The 18,957-nt window shown below is 51.9% G+C and overlaps 1 protein-coding gene across 1 annotated transcript; it reads left to right on the plus strand.

Annotated features, from left to right (window-relative positions):
- The first annotated feature begins 1,805 nt into the window (after positions 1 to 1,805).
- LOC123760212 (cilia- and flagella-associated protein 52-like) lies at positions 1,806 to 18,680 on the plus strand. Its single transcript, XM_069325660.1, has 7 exons — positions 1,806 to 1,860; positions 7,519 to 7,715; positions 9,012 to 9,179; positions 11,961 to 12,138; positions 14,331 to 14,518; positions 16,600 to 16,684; positions 18,616 to 18,680. The coding sequence occupies exons 1-7, from the start codon at positions 1,806 to 1,808 to the stop codon at positions 18,678 to 18,680; spliced, it is 936 nt and encodes a 311-aa protein (XP_069181761.1).
- The last annotated feature ends 277 nt before the right edge of the window (positions 18,681 to 18,957 follow it).

Here is an 18,957-nt window from a genome sequence, read left to right on the forward strand (position 1 = left end):
CAACGGGGACGCGACGCTCAGCTGACTCGGTGCTGCTATCTGGTGGTCAGCAAACGATTTATTTCTAAACTAATATTCCCACGTTAAATATACATTGGTATTCCCAGGTGGTACTACGGCTTGGAGTTTGTATACATTGCTATTCCCAGGTGGTACTACAGCACAGAGTTTGTAAACATTGCTATTCCCAGGTGGTACTACAGCACAGAGTTTGTAAACATTGCTATTCCCAGGTGGTACTACAGCACAGAGTTTGTAAACATTGCTATTCCCAGGTGGTACTACAGCACAGAGTTTGTAAACATTGCTATTCCCAGGTGGTACTACAGCACAGAGTTTGTAAACATTGCTATTCCCAGGTGGTACTACAGCACAGAGTTTGTAAACATTGCTATTCCCAGGTGGTACTACAGCACAGAGTTTGTAAACATTGCTATTCCCAGGTGGTACTACAGCACAGAGTTTGTAAACATTGCTATTCCCAGGTGGTACTACAGCACAGAGTTTGTAAACATTGCTATTCCCAGGTGGTACTACAGCACAGAGTTTGTAAACATTGCTATTCCCAGGTGGTACTACAGCACAGAGTTTGTAAACATTGCTATTCCCAGGTGGTACTACAGCACAGAGTTTGTAAACATTGATATTCCCAGGTGGTACTACAGCACAGAGTTTGTAAACATTGATATTCCCAGGGGATACTGCTGAGGTTATCTTGAGAGGATTTCGGGGCTTAGCGTCCCCGCGGCCCGGTCCTCGACCAGGCCTCCTTTTTGTTACACACACCCCCAAAAAGCAGCCCGTAGCAGCTGTCTAACTCCCAGGGGCCAGATTCACGAAGCAGTTACGCAAGCACTTACAAACGTGAACATCTTTCCTCAATCTTTGACGGCTTTGGTTACATTTATTAAACAGTTTACAAGCATGAAAACTTGCCAATCAACTGTTGTTATTGTTGTAAACAGCCTCCTGGTGCTTCGGAGCTCATTAACTGTTTAATAATTGCAAACAAAACCTCTAAAGATTGATAAAAGATGTACAGGTTCATAAGTGCTTGCGTAACTGCTTTGTAAATCTGGCCCCAAGCACCTATTTACTACTAGGTAACAGGGGCATCAGGGTGAAAGAAACGTTTTGCCCATTTGTCTCCGCCTCTACCGGGGATCGAACCCGTAGCCTCAGAACTACGAACCGAAGTCCACTCAGCTGTCAGGTGCCTTGTAAACAAATAATGTAAACATCGGAACACATATTGTAAACAATACTATTCCCAGGTGGTATTGCTTAGTTATTTACATGACTTAGAAATAATTTTTGTGTTCGTGTTGTCAATGAAAATCAATGAAAATTAACATAATTAGTTTTCATTAATTGATATATTTACGATAAATGTTAAGAGACATGAAAACAGAATAAACATTTTACACCACAAATGATGCTCACCGCAATTAACTATATAATGTATGAATTCCAAATGACTCATTGTAAGCTAGACTCGGCCTTTGGCGCCAATCACCTGTTTTGTTTTGATTTAACAGCGTCCTTAGCAACGGACTTGACGACCGCGTTGCCATGGTTACCGGGACGCTGCCGCATCAGCTGACCGCTGTGGAGGGAAGCTTGCAAAACGAGAACGTCGAATCGCGCAATTCACGCAAGGAAAACAGGCTTGTCTAGCCCCCTCACACCTCACACGGGTCGTTACTGACGAGTGAGGCGCAGGTGGAGGAACGAGGTGTTTGGGCAGTTTACCAATGTGGAGTGTAGACTAGGGAGGGGGAGGAGGGGAATGCTGTTTACTCACCATGAGAGTCAGGAAGATCAAAGACCTCCAGTTGCTCTCTGCTATAGGGTTTACAGGTTGGTTGTCTGTGGTTGTCTGTGTGGCTGTTTGTGGTTGTCTGTGAGGCTGTTTGTGGTTGTCTGTGTGGCTGTTTGTGGTTGTCTGTGTGGTTGTCTGTGTGGTTGTCTGTGTGGCTGTTTGTGTGGCTGTTTGTGGTTGTCTGTGTGGTTGTCTGTGAGGCTGTTTGTGGTTGTCTGTGAGGCTGTTTGTGGTTGTCTGTGTGGTTGTCTGTGTGGCTGTACATATAATTTATATGTGTAACTAATAGCATATAATACTGATGATTACAGGTAATCCTAATTACCTGACCAGTTAATATGAAACACCTGTGATTAAAGTGAGAGAGACAGAGAGAGAGAGAGAGAGAGAGAGAGAGAGAGAGAGAGAGAGAGAGAGTGAGAGAGAGAGAGAGAGAGAGAGAGAGAGAGAGAGAGAGAGAGAGAGAGAGAGAGAGAGAGAGAGAGAGAGAGAGACAGAGAGAGAGAGAGAGAGAGAGAGAGAGAGAGAGAGAGAGAGAGAGAGAGAGAGAGAGAGAGAGAGAGAGAGAGAGAGAGAGAGAGAGAGAGAGAGAGAGAGAGAGAGAGAGAGAGAGAGAGAGAGAGAGAGAGAGAGAGAGAGAGAGAGAGAGACAGAGAGAGAGAGAGAGAGAGAGAGAGAGAGAGAGAGAGAGAGAGAGAGAGAGAGAGAGAGAGAGAGAGAGAGAGAGAGAGAGAGAGAGAGAGAGAGAGAGAGAGAGAGAGAGAGAGAGAGAGAGAGAGAGAGAGAGAGAGAGAGAGAGAGAGAGAGAGAGAGAGAGAGAGAGAGAGAGACAGAGAGAGAGACAGAGAGAGAGACAGAGAGAGAGACAGAGAGAGAGACAGAGAGAGAGAGAGACAGACAGACAGACAGACAGAGAGAGAGACAGAGAGAGAGAAAGAGAGAGAGAGAGAGAGAGAGAGAGAGAGAGAGAGAGAGAGAGAGAGAGAGAGAGAGAGAGAGAGAGAGAGAGAGAGAGAGAGAGAGAGAGAGAGACAGAGAGAGAGACAGAGAGAGAGACAGAGAGAGAGAGAGAGAGAGAGAGAGAGAGAGAGAGAGAGAGAGAGAGAGAGAGAGAGAGAGAGAGAGAGAGAGAGAGAGAGAGAGAGAGAGACAGAGAGAGAGAGAGAGAGAGAAAGTGAGTGAGAGTGAATGAGAGAGAGAGAGAGAGAGAAAGTGAGTGAGAGTGAATGAGAGAGAAGCAGTATTCTTAAGCTGTTGACTAGAAGGTGAAGATTCACCTGGACTCGTCACATTGTGTGAGTGACAGGTGAGGATGATTTAGTACACTGTAAGAGTAGTGAAGGAGTATCAGGCGACGACACTCACTGTATTTAGAACTTTGTGAATGTAAATAAGCTGTTGGAGAGACGGTGAAGCTGTGTGCTGGGGGAGACGGTGAAGCTGTGTGCTGGGGGAGACGGTGAAGCTGTGTGCTGGGGGAGACGGTGAAGCTGTGTGCTGGGGGAGACGGTGAAGCGGTGTGCTGGGGGGTGACGATGAAGCTGTGTGCTGGGGGGAGACGGTGTGCTGGGGGGTGACGGTGAAGCGGTGTGCTGGGGGGTGACGGTGAAGCGGTGTGCTGGGGGGTGACGGTGAAGCGGTGTGCTGGGGGGTGACGGTGAAGCGGTGTGCTGGGGGGTGACGGTGAAGCGGTGTGCTGGGGGGGTGACGGTGAAGCGGTGTGCTGGGGGGAGACGGTGAAGCGGTGTGCTGGGGGGTGACGGTGAAGCGGTGTGCTGGGGGGTGACGGTGAAGCGGTGTGCTGGGGGGAGACGGTGAAGCGGTGTGCTGGGGGGTGACGGTGAAGCGGTGTGCTGGGGGGTGACGGTGAAGCGGTGTGCTGGGGGAGACGGTGAAGCTGTGTGCTGGGGGAGACGGTGAAGCTGTGTGCTGGGGGAGACGGTGAAGCGGTGTGCTGGGGGGAGACGGTGTGCTGGGGGGTGACGGTGAAGCGGTGTGCTGGGGGGTGACGGTGAAGCGGTGTGCTGGGGGGTGACGGTGAAGCGGTGTGCTGGGGGGTGACGGTGAAGCGGTGTGCTGGGGGTGACGGTGAAGCGGTGTGCTGGGGGGTGACGGTGAAGCGGTGTGCTGGGGGGAGACGGTGTGCTGGGAGGTGACGGTGAAGCGGTGTGCTGGGGGGTGACGGTGAAGCGGTGTGCTGGGGGGTGACGGTGAAGCGGTGTGCTGGGGGGTGACGGTGAAGCGGTGTGCTGGGGGGAGACGGTGAAGCGGTGTGCTGGGGGGTGACGGTGAAGCGGTGTGCTGGGGGGTGACGGTGAAGCGGTGTGCTGGGGGGAGACGGTGAAGCGGTGTGCTGGGGGGTGACGGTGAAGCGGTGTGCTGGGGGGTGACGGTGAAGCGGTGTGCTGGGGGAGACGGTGAAGCGGTGTGCTGGGGGGTGACGGTGAAGCGGTGTGCTGGGGAGTGACGGTGAAGCTGTGTGCTGGGGGAGACGGTGAAGCTGTGTGCTGGGGGAGACGGTGAAGCTGTGTGCTGGGGAGACGGTGAAGCTGTGTGCTGGGAGAGACGGTGAAGCTGTGTGCTGGGGGAGACGGTGAAGCTGTGTGCTGGGGGAGACGGTGAAGCGGTGTGCTGGGGGGAGACGGTGAAGCGGTGTGCTGGGGGGTGACGGTGAAGCGGTGTGCTGGGGGGTGACGGTGAAGCAATGTGCTGGGGACTGACGGTGAAGCTGTGTGCTGGGGAGTGACGGTGAAGCTGTGTGCTGGGGAGTGATGGTGAAGCTGTGTGCTGGGGAGTGACGGTGAAGCTGTGTGCTGGGGAGTGACGGTGAAGCTGTGTGCTGGGGGAGACGGTGAAGCTGTGTGCTGGGGAGTGACGGTGAAGCTGTGTGCTGGGGAGTGACGGTGAAGCTGTGTGCTGGGGAGTGACGGTGAAGCTGTGTGCTGGGGAGTGACGGTGAAGCTGTGTGCTGGGGAGTGACGGTGAAGCTGTGTGCTGGGGGTGACGGTGAAGCTGTGTGCTGGGGGTGACGGTGAAGCTGTGTGCTGGGGGAGACGGTGAAGCTGTGTGCTGGGGGAGACGGTGAAGCGGTGTGCTGGGGGTGACGGTGAAGCTGTATGCTGGGGTGACGGTGAAGCTGTGTGCTGGTGGTGACGGTGAAACTGTGTGCTGGGGGTGACGGTGAAGCTGTGTGCTGGGGGTGACGGTGAAGCTGTGTGCTAGGGGGGAGTGACGGTGAAGCTGTGTGCTGGGGGGTGACGGTGAAGCGGTGTGCTGGGGGTGACGGTGAAGCTGTGTGCTGGGGGGTGACGGTGAAGCGGTGTGCTGGGGGGTGACGGTGAAGCGGTGTGCTGGGGGGAGACGGTGAAGCGGTGTGCTGGGGGGTGACGGTGAAGCGGTGTGCTGGGGGTGACGGTGAAGCGGTGTGCTGGGGGGAGACGGTGAAGCGGTGTGCTGGGGGGTGACGGTGAAGCGGTGTGCTGGGGGTGACGGTGAAGTGGTGTGCTGGGGGAGACGGTGAAGCGGTGTGCTGGGGGGTGACGGTGAAGCGGTGTGCTGGGGAGTGACGGTGAAGCTGTGTGCTGGGGGAGACGGTGAAGCTGTGTGCTGGGGGAGACGGTGAAGCTGTGTGCTGGGGGAGACGGTGAAGCTGTGTGCTGGGAGAGACGGTGAAGCTGTGTGCTGGGGGAGACGGTGAAGCTGTGTGCTGGGGGAGACGGTGAAGCGGTGTGCTGGGGGGAGACGGTGAAGCGGTGTGCTGGGGGGTGACGGTGAAGCGGTGTGCTGGGGGGTGACGGTGAAGCAATGTGCTGGGGACTGACGGTGAAGCTGTGTGCTGGGGAGTGACGGTGAAGCTGTGTGCTGGGGAGTGACGGTGAAGCTGTGTGCTGGGGAGTGACGGTGAAGCTGTGTGCTGGGGAGTGACGGTGAAGCTGTGTGCTGGGGGAGACGGTGAAGCTGTGTGCTGGGGAGTGACGGTGAAGCTGTGTGCTGGGGAGTGACGGTGAAGCTGTGTGCTGGGGAGTGACGGTGAAGCTGTGTGCTGGGGAGTGACGGTGAAGCTGTGTGCTGGGGAGTGACGGTGAAGCTGTGTGCTGGGGGTGACGGTGAAGCTGTGTGCTGGGGGTGACGGTGAAGCTGTGTGCTGGGGGAGACGGTGAAGCTGTGTGCTGGGGGAGACGGTGAAGCGGTGTGCTGGGGGTGACGGTGAAGCTGTGTGCTGGGGTGACGGTGAAGCTGTGTGCTGGTGGTGACGGTGAAGCTGTGTGCTGGGGGTGACGGTGAAGCTGTGTGCTGGGGGTGACGGTGAAGCTGTGTGCTAGGGGGGAGTGACGGTGAAGCTGTGTGCTGGGGGGTGACGGTGAAGCGGTGTGCTGGGGGTGACGGTGAAGCTGTGTGCTGGGGGTGACGGTGAAGCTGTGTGCTGGGGGTGACGGTGAAGCTGTGTGCTGGGGGAGACGGTGAAGCTGTGTGCTGGGGGGAGTGACGGTGAAGCTGTGTGCTGGGGGGTGACGGTGAAGCTGTGTGCTGGGGGAGACGGTGAAGCTGTGTGCTGGGAGAGACGGTGAAGCTGTGTGCTGGGGGAGACGGTGAAGCTGTGTGCTGGGGGAGACGGTGAAGCGGTGTGCTGGGGGGAGACGGTGAAGCGGTGTGCTGGGGGGTGACGGTGAAGCGGTGTGCTCGGGGGTGACGGTGAAGCAATGTGCTGGGGACTGACGGTGAAGCTGTGTGCTGGGGAGTGACGGTGAAGCTGTGTGCTGGGGAGTGACGGTGAAGCTGTGTGCTGGGGAGTGACGGTGAAGCTGTGTGCTGGGGAGTGACGGTGAAGCTGTGTGCTGGGGGAGACGGTGAAGCTGTGTGCTGGGGAGTGACGGTGAAGCTGTGTGCTGGGGAGTGACGATGAAGCTGTGTGCTGGGGAGTGACGGTGAAGCTGTGTGCTGGGGAGTGACGGTGAAGCTGTGTGCTGGGGAGTGACGGTGAAGCTGTGTGCTGGGGGTGACGGTGAAGCTGTGTGCTGGGGGTGACGGTGAAGCTGTGTGCTGGGGGAGACGGTGAAGCTGTGTGCTGGGGGAGACGGTGAAGCGGTGTGCTGGGGGTGACGGTGAAGCTGTGTGCTGGGGTGACGGTGAAGCTGTGTGCTGGTGGTGACGGTGAAGCTGTGTGCTGGGGGTGACGGTGAAGCTGTGTGCTGGAGGTGACGGTGAAGCTGTGTGCTAGGGGGGAGTGACGGTGAAGCTGTGTGCTGGGGGGTGACGGTGAAGCGGTGTGCTGGGGGTGACGGTGAAGCTGTGTGCTGGGGGTGACGGTGAAGCTGTGTGCTGGGGGTGACGGTGAAGCTGTGTGCTGGGGGAGACGGTGAAGCTGTGTGCTGGGGGGAGTGACGGTGAAGCTGTGTGCTGGGGGGTGACGGTGAAGCTGTGTGCTGGGGGAGACGGTGAAGCTGTGAGCTGGGGGAGCACAGCACACATGGAAGCTTACGACTCCCAACCTCATAACATATATGTCTAACCTGCGCTTGAAACAATCCAGCAATGCCACATGAACAAGTTATATCTTCCATAAATCTACACCCCTATTTCTGAACCAGTATTTACCCAGGTCTTTCCAGAATCGAAACTTATCCAAAATTATGTCCATTGATTCAGCTTCTATAAATGCAATTTCCGTTGAATAAATATCGTGTTCCTTCCCTCAGGTAAAGTGGTGGGCGGCCTGCACCTCCAGCAGGACCGTGGGTTGGTGTACCCGGTGGGCGTGGGCGTGGGCGTGTGGGACCGTGTGGGTGGCCGCCACGCACTCCTCCACGCCCACACCCGCCCAGTCACCGCCCTCGCTGTCTCCAGCTCCGGCCAGATCATCGTCTCCGCCCAGGATAGCGACCCGGGCTGCCAGGTACCTCTCTATACTGACACAAATATATATATATATATATATATATATATATATATATATATATATATATATATATATATATATATATATATATGACCGAAAGGGTAAGATTAATGATTCTAACGCGAATCTTCTCAATATTTCTTACGTTTTTCTTCACTATCGGGGGTAATTGAAAAATTAACTGTCCAAAGTTCATTTTCTCATTTTTTTTTATGGTCTGACGCCTAAAAGTGTTTCGCAAGGACTTCTCACATTTTCAAACACAGGTTTACACACATCATTTCATGCTTATTTTCGATTTGGGTGTGGTGATATGACACAAATGTTTTTGCGTGAGGTGACAAAGATAGAACACAAATCAATGGGTATATATTGTATAAAAGAGAACATAAGAATGAAAGTAACTACAAAAGGTCTATTATCCTATATTTTCTCTCATATTAACTCTCCAGACACCAAACAGAACGCCTTGAAAGAAACCAACGTCGTCTATGCTTTAACATGCCTACTTAGGGACTGTCAGACTCAAAGATCTCAATATATAGGCAAGACAACAACGTCTCTTTCTAGGCGATTAAGAATGAACAAACAACAGGGCTCCATCAAAGAATATATAATCTTCTCTCGCAACCTGACCATCAATAGATAAATCTTAACAAGCAACACAGAAAACATCGATAGGTACAGCGATAGCAGGAGACTCGACATCAGCGAGGCACTACACATCAAAATGTCAACACCAGCAATCAACAGCCAATTAACACATAACTATATTCTACCCACTTCAAGATCCCGAACCAACATAGAAGCAGCAAGAGATAGTACATGTTTCAGTACATATATTATATGTGCACAAAAGACTGGTGGAATTTGATGCTGAAAACACAGGGTTTTCATCTTAGGTAATAATATTAGAGCTCCCAAATATCAACTGGACAATACTGACTTTAGAAAATGAGAATATGAGAAAGAGTCATGATTAGAAGGGATCTTCAGACCAACACCGTGAGGCGTTACTCACTTCTCTGTGTATATAAACCGAGTCCTATACTATACTGACATACCCCTATTACCAATGACCTTCGTCCGTGGTTCACAAGACACACTGCGACCCGTCGACGGTGTGGATTAAGGCGGACCAGACCTCTAAAGGTTAGTAGAACTCCCCTGACGGTCATGCTGTCGATAGAGCTTCTAAAAAGACGAAGATTTAAGGTTACTTGGTTTAAGTAAACAAATGGTTATCTGGGTATGATAATAGTTATACAAATGAGGCTTTAAATATATCAACAGAAAATAGAGCACGAAGCAATGGATACAAATTTAAGAAATTCATATTTGGGAGAGACGTGGGTAAATACTGGTTCAGGAGAGACCTGGGTAAATACAGGTTTAGGAGAGTCCTGGGTAAATACAGGTTTAGGAGAGACCTGGGTAAATACTGGTTTAGAAGAGACCTGGGTAAATACTGGTTTAGGAGAGACCTGGGTAAATACAGGTTTAGGAGAGACCTGGGTAAATACTTGTTTAGGAGAGACCTGGGTAAATACTGGTTCAGGAGAGACCTGGGTAAATACAGGTTTAGGAGAGACCTGGGTAAATACTGGTTTAGGAGAGACCGAGGTAAATACAGGTTTAGGAGAGGCCTGGATAAATACTGGTTTAGGAGAGACCTGGGTAAATACAGGTTTAGGAGAGACCTGGGTAAATACAGTTTTAGGAGAGACCTGGGTAAATACTGGTTCAGGAGAGACCTGGGTAAATACTGGTTTAGGAGAGACCTGGGTAAATACAGTTTTAGGAGAGACCTGGGTAAATACAGGTTTAGGAGAGACCTGGGTAAATACTGGTTTAGAAACGGTTGTAGATTTATGGAATAAATTACTGAGTAAATTACACACAGAAATCACAATAGCATGATACATCAAATGAACAAATCCATTTGCAATTCTTTTCCATGTCGTGACGCAGTGAACTAAGGCACGCCTGGGATCTTCCCGGACGTAGGTTCGAACCCTCATCATAGCCCTTGTGGATTTGTTCATTTACTGAGTAAATTATAAAGAAGTGGAATGTTTTGATTGTTTCAAGCGTAGGTTAGACATATATATGAATGGGTTTAGGTGGATATAAATAGGAGCAGCCTCGTATGAGCAACTAGGCCTCCTGAAGTTACATTTATCCTCACATTCTAACCGAAAAAGATATCTCACAAATTATATATTATTGTCAGTCTATATTATGTCTTTCATCACTTAGGGAGGAAGATTATGGCTCATTTTGCAATTTTATTCAGCCCGACGTGTCAAGGAACGGACGCGTCTTCAACATCTTCGGAGGAAGTAGGAAGGTGGCTACACCTTGGCGTAGATGATAGTGTGTACTCCTTGAGGGGCTGAGGGGAGGTGAGGGGGCGATGTGAGGGGCTGAGGGGAGGTGAGGGGGCGATGTGAGGGGCTGAGGGGAGGTGAGGGGCTGAGAGGAGGTGAGGGGGCGATGTGAGGGGCTGAGGGGAGGTGAGGGGGCGATGTGAGGGGCTGAGGGGAGGTGAGGGGGCGATGTGAGGGGCTGAGGGGAGGTGAGGGGCTGAGAGGAGGTGAGGGGGCGATGTGAGGGGCTGAGGGGAGGTGAGGGGGCGATGTGAGGGGCTGAGAGGAGGTGAGGGGGCGATGTGAGGGGCTGAGAGGAGGTGAGGGGGCGATGTGAGGGGCTGAGAGGAGGTGAGGGGGCGATGTGAGGGGCTGAGGGGAGGTGAGGGGGCGATGTGAGGGGCTAAGGGGAGGTGAGGGGCCCAGGTGAGGGGCTGAGGGGAGGTGAGGGGCCCAGGTGAGGGGTCACCTAGTGGAGGGAATCGAGTGATCTTGACCTGAATGCTCAAGACGGAGCTGTGATGGCGTCTTGCTCTTCACGTCACTTTTACAACACGTCTAAAGATATTTGTCTTACAGCTCAAAACAACATTATTCCCTATCTCTAAGGCTGAATAATGATCATGACCTTAATCTGACGAATATAAGCTTTAGTGTTCGGTAGAAAGAAAACAAAACTATACGTAAGTGAATACAAATGGAGAGTATTATTGCAATAAATAAATAGCCTATCCTCCAAAAATGAAAGTGCTTTCATTTCAGGATCAATATGTTACATCGTTACGATCGACCACATCGTTACTTAGTGTAATGATGTGGTAACATCGTTACCACATCGATTAGACAACATCGACGTGTTCCAACATAGACAAGATGGACCACAAGAAAGTAGAATTTCTTGACTGAATTTGAACAAACCAGAAAAAGTTTTCCATGTTGCTAATCGAACTTAACCTAACTATCTTACGCCTAATACACGCTATCTGAGGCCTACCATAGTACATATATGTGCTATACTAGGCCTAGGAATATTTAAGTTTGATGCTCCCGGACGCAGGTTCGAATCCTCGTCACGGCCCTTGTGGATTTGTACATTTAAGTTTGATTTTAGCTTGATATTTCCCGACCTCTACAAAAGAAATATTACTATGAATACACTGACACAGATCTTGTCCGATTTGCTAATCTCAACAATGGTCGTCTGCTAACTATTGCAATATCCTGGGCTCAGGACCCTTAGTGTGTAAGTACCAAGTTACATCAGTCAAAATTTCAATCAAAATCTCATTAAAATTTCATCAAAAGTCATCTTGTAGCAATTGTATGTTTTGGAAGCGCATTTCCAGTCTGATTTTAGCCTCCAGAGAAAGTTTCAAATGTCCCTGAGTCTAAATTGTTTATACAGCAAACAAGAGGTGTCCCATGACCGAGCCCAGCGGCACGCCACTTACATCAGTCCCCGCCACACCAACTTAACTCAACTTATTCCTATTTTCTGTGATATACCCATTAATCCACCTTAAGTTGCGAGAGGCAAGTTGACTGAGGACTCCTGGGGCCAGATTCACGAAGCAGTTAAGCAAGCACTTACGAACCTATACATCTTTTCTCAATCTTTGCCGGCTTTGTTTACAATTATTTAACAGTTAATGAGCTCCGAAGCACCAGGAGGCTGTTTATAACAACAACAACAGTTGAATGGCAAGTTTTCATGCTTGTAAACTGTTTAATAAATGTAACTAAAGCCATCAAAGATTGAGGAAAGATGTACACGTTCGTCAGCACTCGCGTAACTGCGTCGTGAATCTGGCGCCAGGTCTGTAGTCCTAGGGCCGTGTACCATAGAGTTGAGTGAGGTCGCCATGCCCGGCAGGCGCGGGTGGTGGTGTGGCAGTACGAGGCCCGGCGGGAGTACGGCAGCCACAGCCTCCACCGGGAGGAGGTCGCCGCCGTGGCCGTCACCGCCGGGGAGGAGTACGTGGCCAGCCTGGGCGGCGTCCTCGACGGCTACCTGGTCATCTGGCACCTCCCCACACGCAGGCCACTTTGTAGTATGTCCGAGCCCCACCACCAGGCCACTTTGTAGTGTATCCCAGCCCCACCACCAGGAGGCCACTTTGTAGTGTATCCCAGCCCCACCACCAGGCCACTTTGTAGTGTATCCCAGCCCCACCACCAGGAGGCCACTTTGTAGTGTATCCCAGCCCCACCACCAGGCCACTTTGTAGTGTATCCCAGCCCCACCACCAGGAGGCCACTTTGTAGTATGTCCCAGCCCCACCACCAGGAGGCCACTTTGTAGTGTATCCCAGCCCCACCACCAGGAGGCCACTTTGTAGTGTATCCCAGCCCCACCACCAGGAGGCCACTTTGTAGTGTACCCCAGCGCCATCACCAAGCCACTTTGTAGTGTATCCTAGTACCTCCAGGTCCCTTTATAGTGTATCCTAGTACCTCCAGGTCCCTTTGTAGTGTATCCTAGTACCTCCAGGTCCCTTTGTAGTGTATCCTAGTACCTCCAGGTCACTTTGTAGTGTATCCTAGTACCTCCAGGTCCCTTTGTAGTGTATCCTAGTACCTCCAGGTCCCTTTTTAGTGTGTCCTAGTACCTCCAGGTCCCTTTGTAGTGTATCCTACTACCTCCAGATTCCTTTGTAGTGTATCCTAGTACCTCCAGGTCCCTTTGTAATGTATTCTAGTACCTTCAGGTCCCTTTGTAGTGTATCCTAGTACCTCCAGGTCCCTTTGTAATGTATTCTAGTACCTTCAGGTCCCTTTGTAGTGTATCCTAGTACCTCCAGGTCACTTTGTAGTGTATCCTAGTACCTCCAGGTCACTTTGTAATGTATCCTAGTACCTCCAGGTCCCTTTGTAGTGTATCCTAGTACCTTCAGGTCACTTTGTAATGTATTCTAGTCCCTCCAGGTCCCTTTGTAGTGTATCCTAGTACCTCCAGGTCCCTTTGTAGTGTATCCTAGTACCTCCAGGCCACTTTGTAGTGTATCCCAGCACCCCCATGCCGCTTTGTAGTGTATCCCAGCACCACCAGGCCACTTTGTAGTGTATCCCAGCACCCCCAGGCCACTTTGTAGTGTATCCCAGCACCACCAGGTCACTTTGTAGTGTATCTCAGCACCACCAGGCCACTTTGTAGTGTATCCCAGCACCCCCAGGCCACTTTATAATGTATCCCAGCACCCCCAGGCCACTTTGTAGTGTATCCCAGCACGCCCAGGCCACTTTGTAGTGTACCCTAGCACCTCCAGGCCACTTTGTAGTGTATCCCAGCACCCCCTGGCCACTTTGTAGTGTATCCTAGCACCCCCAGGCCACTTTGTAGTGTATCCCAGCACCACCAGGCCACTTTGTAGTGTATCCCAGCACCCCTGGCCACTTTGTAGTGTCCCCCAACACCACCAGGCCACTTTGTAGTGTATCCCAGCACCCCCAGGCCACTTTGTAGTGTATCCCAGCACCCCCAGGTCACTTTGCAGTGTATCCCAGCACCACCAGGTCCCTTTGTAGTGTATCCTAGCACCACCAGGCCACTATGTAGTTTATCCTAGCACCCCCAGGCCACTTTGTAGTGTATCCCAGCACCACCAGGCCACTATATAGTGTATCCTAGCACCCCCAGGCCACTTTGTAGTGTATCCCAGCACCCCCAGGCCACTTTGCAGTGTATCCTAGCACCACCAGGCCACTTTGTAGTGTATCCCAGCACCCCCAGGCCACTTTGCAGTGTATCCTAGCACCACCAGGCCTCTTTGTAGTGTATCCCAGCACCCCCAGGCCACTTTGCAGTGTATCCTAGCACCACCAGGCCACTTTGTAGTGTATACCAGCACCACCAGGTCCCTTTGTAGTGTATCCCAGCACCACCACCAGGCCACTTTGTAGTGTATCCTAGCACCACCAGGCCACTTTGTAGTGTATCCCAGCACCACCACCAGGCCACTTTGTAGTCTATCCCAGCACCACCACCAGGCCACTTTGTAGTCTATCCCAGCACCACCACCAGGCCACTTTGTAGTGTATCCCAGCACCACCACCAGGCCACTTTGTAGTGTATCCCAGCACCACCACCATGCCACTTTGTAGTGTATCCCAGCACCACCACCAGGCCACTTTGTAGTGTATCCCAGCACCACCACCAGACCACTTTGTAGTGTATCCCAGCACCACCACCAGACCATTGTGTAAGGACAGTCGGTTATTTCGTGCCTCCTCCGCCCTCGTGTAGGTGTGGTGGCGGCGGAGGCGGGTCTGGGCACCGCCACCCACCTCTGCACCGCCCCCCGCACGCCCACGCTCATGGTGGTGGGCGGCACGCGCACGCTGCGGGCGTGGTCACTCAACTCCCACACCAACAGGCTCACACCCACGCCCATCTCCCTCGGTCTTCTGGAGAGGAATTACACCTGTTTGCAGGTAAGTCTTAATGCTGAGAGGGAGAGAGGGAGGGGGGGAGAGTGAGGGGCGAGAGGGAGAGAGAGAGAGAGAGAGAGAGAGAGAGAGAGAGAGAGAGAGAGAGAGAGAGAGAGAGAGAGAGAGAGAGAGAGAGAGAGAGAGAGAGAGAGAGAGACAGAGAGACAGACAGAGAGAGAGAGAGAGAGAGAGAGAGAGAGAGAGAGAGAGAGAGAGAGAGAGAGAGAGAGAGAGAGAGAGAGACAGAGAGAAAGAGAGAGAGAGAGAGAGAGAGAGAGAGAGAGAGAGACAGAGAGAAAGAGAGAGGGAAGGGAGAGGGGGAGACGGAGAAGGGGAGAGGGAAGAGAGAAGAGAGGGAAAAAGGTAGGGAGGGATGGAGAGAAAGAGGAAGAAAGAGAGGGAGGGAAAAGGAGAAAGGGAGGGAGGGAGAGGTAATTGTAGAAAGAGAGAGAGGTAGAGGAAGAGAGAGAGGTAGAGGAAGAGAGAGAGGTAGAGGAAGAGAGAGAGGTAGAGGAAGAGAGAGGGAGAAAGGTAGAGGTAGAGAGAGGGAGAGAGGAAGAAAGGTAGAGGTAGAGAGGGCGGCCACAAGCACGACACACACCTGTACAGGACACTGACACACCTGTACAAGACACTGACACACCTGTACAGGACACTGACACATGTGTACAAGACACTGACACACCTGTACAGGACACTGACACACCTGTACAAGACACTGACACACCTGTACAGGACACTGACACACCTGTACAAGACACTGACACACCTGTACAAGACACTGACACACCTGTACAAGACACTGACACACATGTACAGGACACTGACACACCTGTACAGGACACTGACACACCTGTACAGGACACTGACACACCTGTACAGGACACTGACACACCTGTACAGGACACTGACACACCTGTACAGGACACTGACACACCTGTACAGGACACTGACACACCTGTACAAGACACTGACACACCTGTACAAGACACTGACACACCTGTACAGGACACTGACACACCTGTACAGGACACTGACACACCTGTACAGGACACTGACACACCTGTACAGGACACTGACACACCTGTACAGGACACTGACACACCTGTACAAGACACTGACACACCTGTACAGGACACTGACACACCTGTACAGGACACTGACACACCTGTACAGGACACTGACACACCTGTACAGGACACTGACACACACCTGTACAAGACACTGACACACCTGTACAGGACACTGACACACCTGTACAGGACACTGACACACCTGTACAAGACACTGACACACCTGTACAGGACACTGACACACCTGTACAGGACACTGACACACCTGTACAGGACACTGACACATGTGTACAAGACACTGACACACCTGTACAGGACACTGACACACCTGTACAGGACACTGACACATGTGTACAAGACACTGACACACCTGTACAGGACACTGACACATGTGTACAAGACACTGACACACCTGTACAGGACACTGACACACCTGTACAGGACACTGACACATGTGTACAAGACACTGACACACCTGTACAGGACACTGACACACCTGTACAAGACACTGACACACCTGTACAGGACACTGACACACCTGTACAGGACACTGACACACCTGCACAGGACACTGACACACCTGTACAAGACACTGACACACCTGTACAGGACACTGACACACCTGTACAAGACACTGACACACCTGTACAGGACACTGACACACCTGTACAGGACACTGACACATGTGTACAAGACACTGACACACCTGTACAGGACACTGACACACCTGTACAAGACACTGACACACCTGTACAAGACACTGACACACCTGTACAGGACACTGACACACCTGTACAGGACACTGACACACCTGTACAGGACACTGACACACCTGTACAGGACACTGACACACCTGTACAGGACACTGACACACCTGTACAGGACACTGACACACCTGTACAGGACACTGACACACCTGTACAGGACACTGACACACCTGTACAGGACACTGACACACCTGTACAGGACACTGACACACCTGTACAGGACACTGACACATGTGTACAACAGGTGGAGGCGAGGGAGGAGCTGCTGTACGCTGGCACCACCTCGGGGGACGTGGTCAAGGTCCGCCTCAACATGTCTGCTGGTGAAGGTCAGTATCACCTTACACGGTCACACCCTGTCTGCCTGGCACTGGCACCCCTATGGTCACACCTGGCACCCCTGTCTGCCTGGCACTGGCACCCCTATGGTTACACCTGGCACCCCTGTCTGCCTGGCACTGTATCACCCTGTCTGCCTGGCACTGTATCACCCTGTCTGCCTGGCACTGGCACCCCTATGGTCACACCTGGCACTGGCACCCCTATGGTCACACCTGGCACCCCTGTCTGCCTGGCACCCGTATGGTCACACCTGGCACCCCTGTCTGCCTGGCACTGGCACCCCTATGGTCACACCTGGCACCCCCGTCTGCCTGGCACTGTATCACCCTGTCTGCCTGGCACTGGCACCCCTATGGTCACACCTGGCACTGGCACCCCTATGGTCACACCTGGCACTGGCACCCCTATGGTCACACCTGGCACCCCTGTCTGCCTGGCACTGCTACCCCTGTCTACCTGGCACTGGCACCCCTGTCTGCCTGGCACTGTATCACCCTGTCTGCCTGGCACTGGCACCCCTGTCTGCCTGGCACTGGCACCCCTGTCTGACTGGCACTGGCACCCCTGTCTGCCTGGCACTGGCACCCCTGTCTGCCTGGCACTGGCACTCTGTCTGCCTGGCACTGTATCACCCTGTCTGCCTGGCACTAGCACCCTGTCTGCCTGGCACTGGCACTCTGTCTGCCTGGCACTGTATCACCCTATCTGCCTGGCACTGTATCACCCTGTCTGCCTGGCACTGTATCACCCTATCTGCCTGGCACTGTATCACCCTGTCTGCCTGGCACTAGCACCCTGTCTGCCTGGCACTGGCACTCTGTCTGCCTGGCACTGTGTCACCCTATCTGCCTGGCACTGTGTCACCCTGTCTGCCTGGCACTGTATCACCCTGTCTGCCTGGCACTGTATCACCCTGTCTGCCTGGCACTGTATCACCCTGTCTGCTTGGCACTGTATCACCCTGTCTGCTTGGCACTGTATCACCCTGTCTGCCTGGCACTGTATCACCCTGTCTGCTTGGCACTGTATCACCCTGTCTGCTTGGCACTGTATCACAATGTCTGCCTGGCACTGTATCACCCTGTCTGCCTGGCACTGTATCACCCTGTCTGCCTGGCACTGTGTCACCCTGTCTGCCTGGCACTGTCACCCTGTCTGCCTGGCACGGTACCTCCCTGTCTGCCTGTCCCTGTACCAGCATATGTATCTGATACCGTAACTTCACTGTACCTGCCTGTATCTCTCTATCTCAACCCGCGTTCATTTTTCTGGTCATGTGTACGAATGGTTTTCGTACCTATGTATTTATATGAGCTTGTCTGTATCATGTATTTGTCTGTACCCGTATATAACTGTATAGTAGTGATTGTATACATGTACATGTGCCTTTGTATACTCCTGTATTCATGAGCCCGCTGCCCTTGAGCGCTTGCGCAAGGGTGACGGAACTTTCACAGATGACAACAAAGAAATGAGTGAAATACTGAGGCTTCAGTTGACTCTGTTTCCAGTGAGCCCCTGAACACATTGACGATCGGTGATCCAAACGAGGTCTTTATTAATGTGATATCATCGTCAAACCGAATATATCAGCTTTCAATATATCCAAACTGGATTTTGAAGTAGCCATAGACAGTATGTCTTATTTATCAGGCCTATATTTGTGGAATGATATATTCATCAAGTATTGTACAAAAAAATCTATCACAGGCCCTAAACATCATTTGGAGAAGGAGCCTAGAAACTGGTGTTATCCCTCGACATAAAACAGCGGTGATCATGCCACGCCACAAAAGAGGTAGTAAAGTAGATGCCCAAAATTATCGACCAATTGCACTAATATCATACATCATAAAAGTCTTTGAAAAGAGTGCTAAGAAGTAAGGTCACAAAACACAAGTAATCACAATGTCTACAGAACCATTAACAACGCGGGTTCACAACAGGGCGCCAGAGCCTCTCACCATTGCTAGATCACTATGACAAGCTCTGGGATGCCTTGGAAGAAAGAAAAAACAGACCATATACACTGACGGGTCACTCAATACAGCTACAGGGAGGGCAGGAAGTGCTGTTATTGCTCATCAGCCCGATGGCAGCACAATTCAAAGGAATATAAGAATTAGTAACTGGGCGACCACAATGCAAGCCGAGTTGATAGCAATACTGGTAGCACTCGAAATTATTGACAACACTGAAGTAGACAGCTTAATTATTTCTGACTCCCTTTCCTCACTACGAGCAATAAACAGTTTGCAAT

Source organism: Procambarus clarkii, chromosome 16, assembly GCF_040958095.1.
Source record: "Procambarus clarkii isolate CNS0578487 chromosome 16, FALCON_Pclarkii_2.0, whole genome shotgun sequence".
Classification (NCBI taxonomy): Eukaryota; Metazoa; Arthropoda; class Malacostraca; order Decapoda; family Cambaridae; genus Procambarus; species Procambarus clarkii.

Coding starts and splice junctions, on each gene's coding strand:
- LOC123760212 (XM_069325660.1), top strand. CDS start 1,806: ATGAGAGTCAGGAAGATCAAAGACCTCCAGTTGCTCTCTGCTATAGGG. Junction 7,716..9,011: donor ATAGCGACCCGGGCTGCCAG/GTACCTCTCTAT, acceptor ATATATCAACAG/AAAATAGAGCACGAAGCAAT. Junction 12,139..14,330: donor CACACGCAGGCCACTTTGTA/GTATGTCCGAGC, acceptor GCCCTCGTGTAG/GTGTGGTGGCGGCGGAGGCG.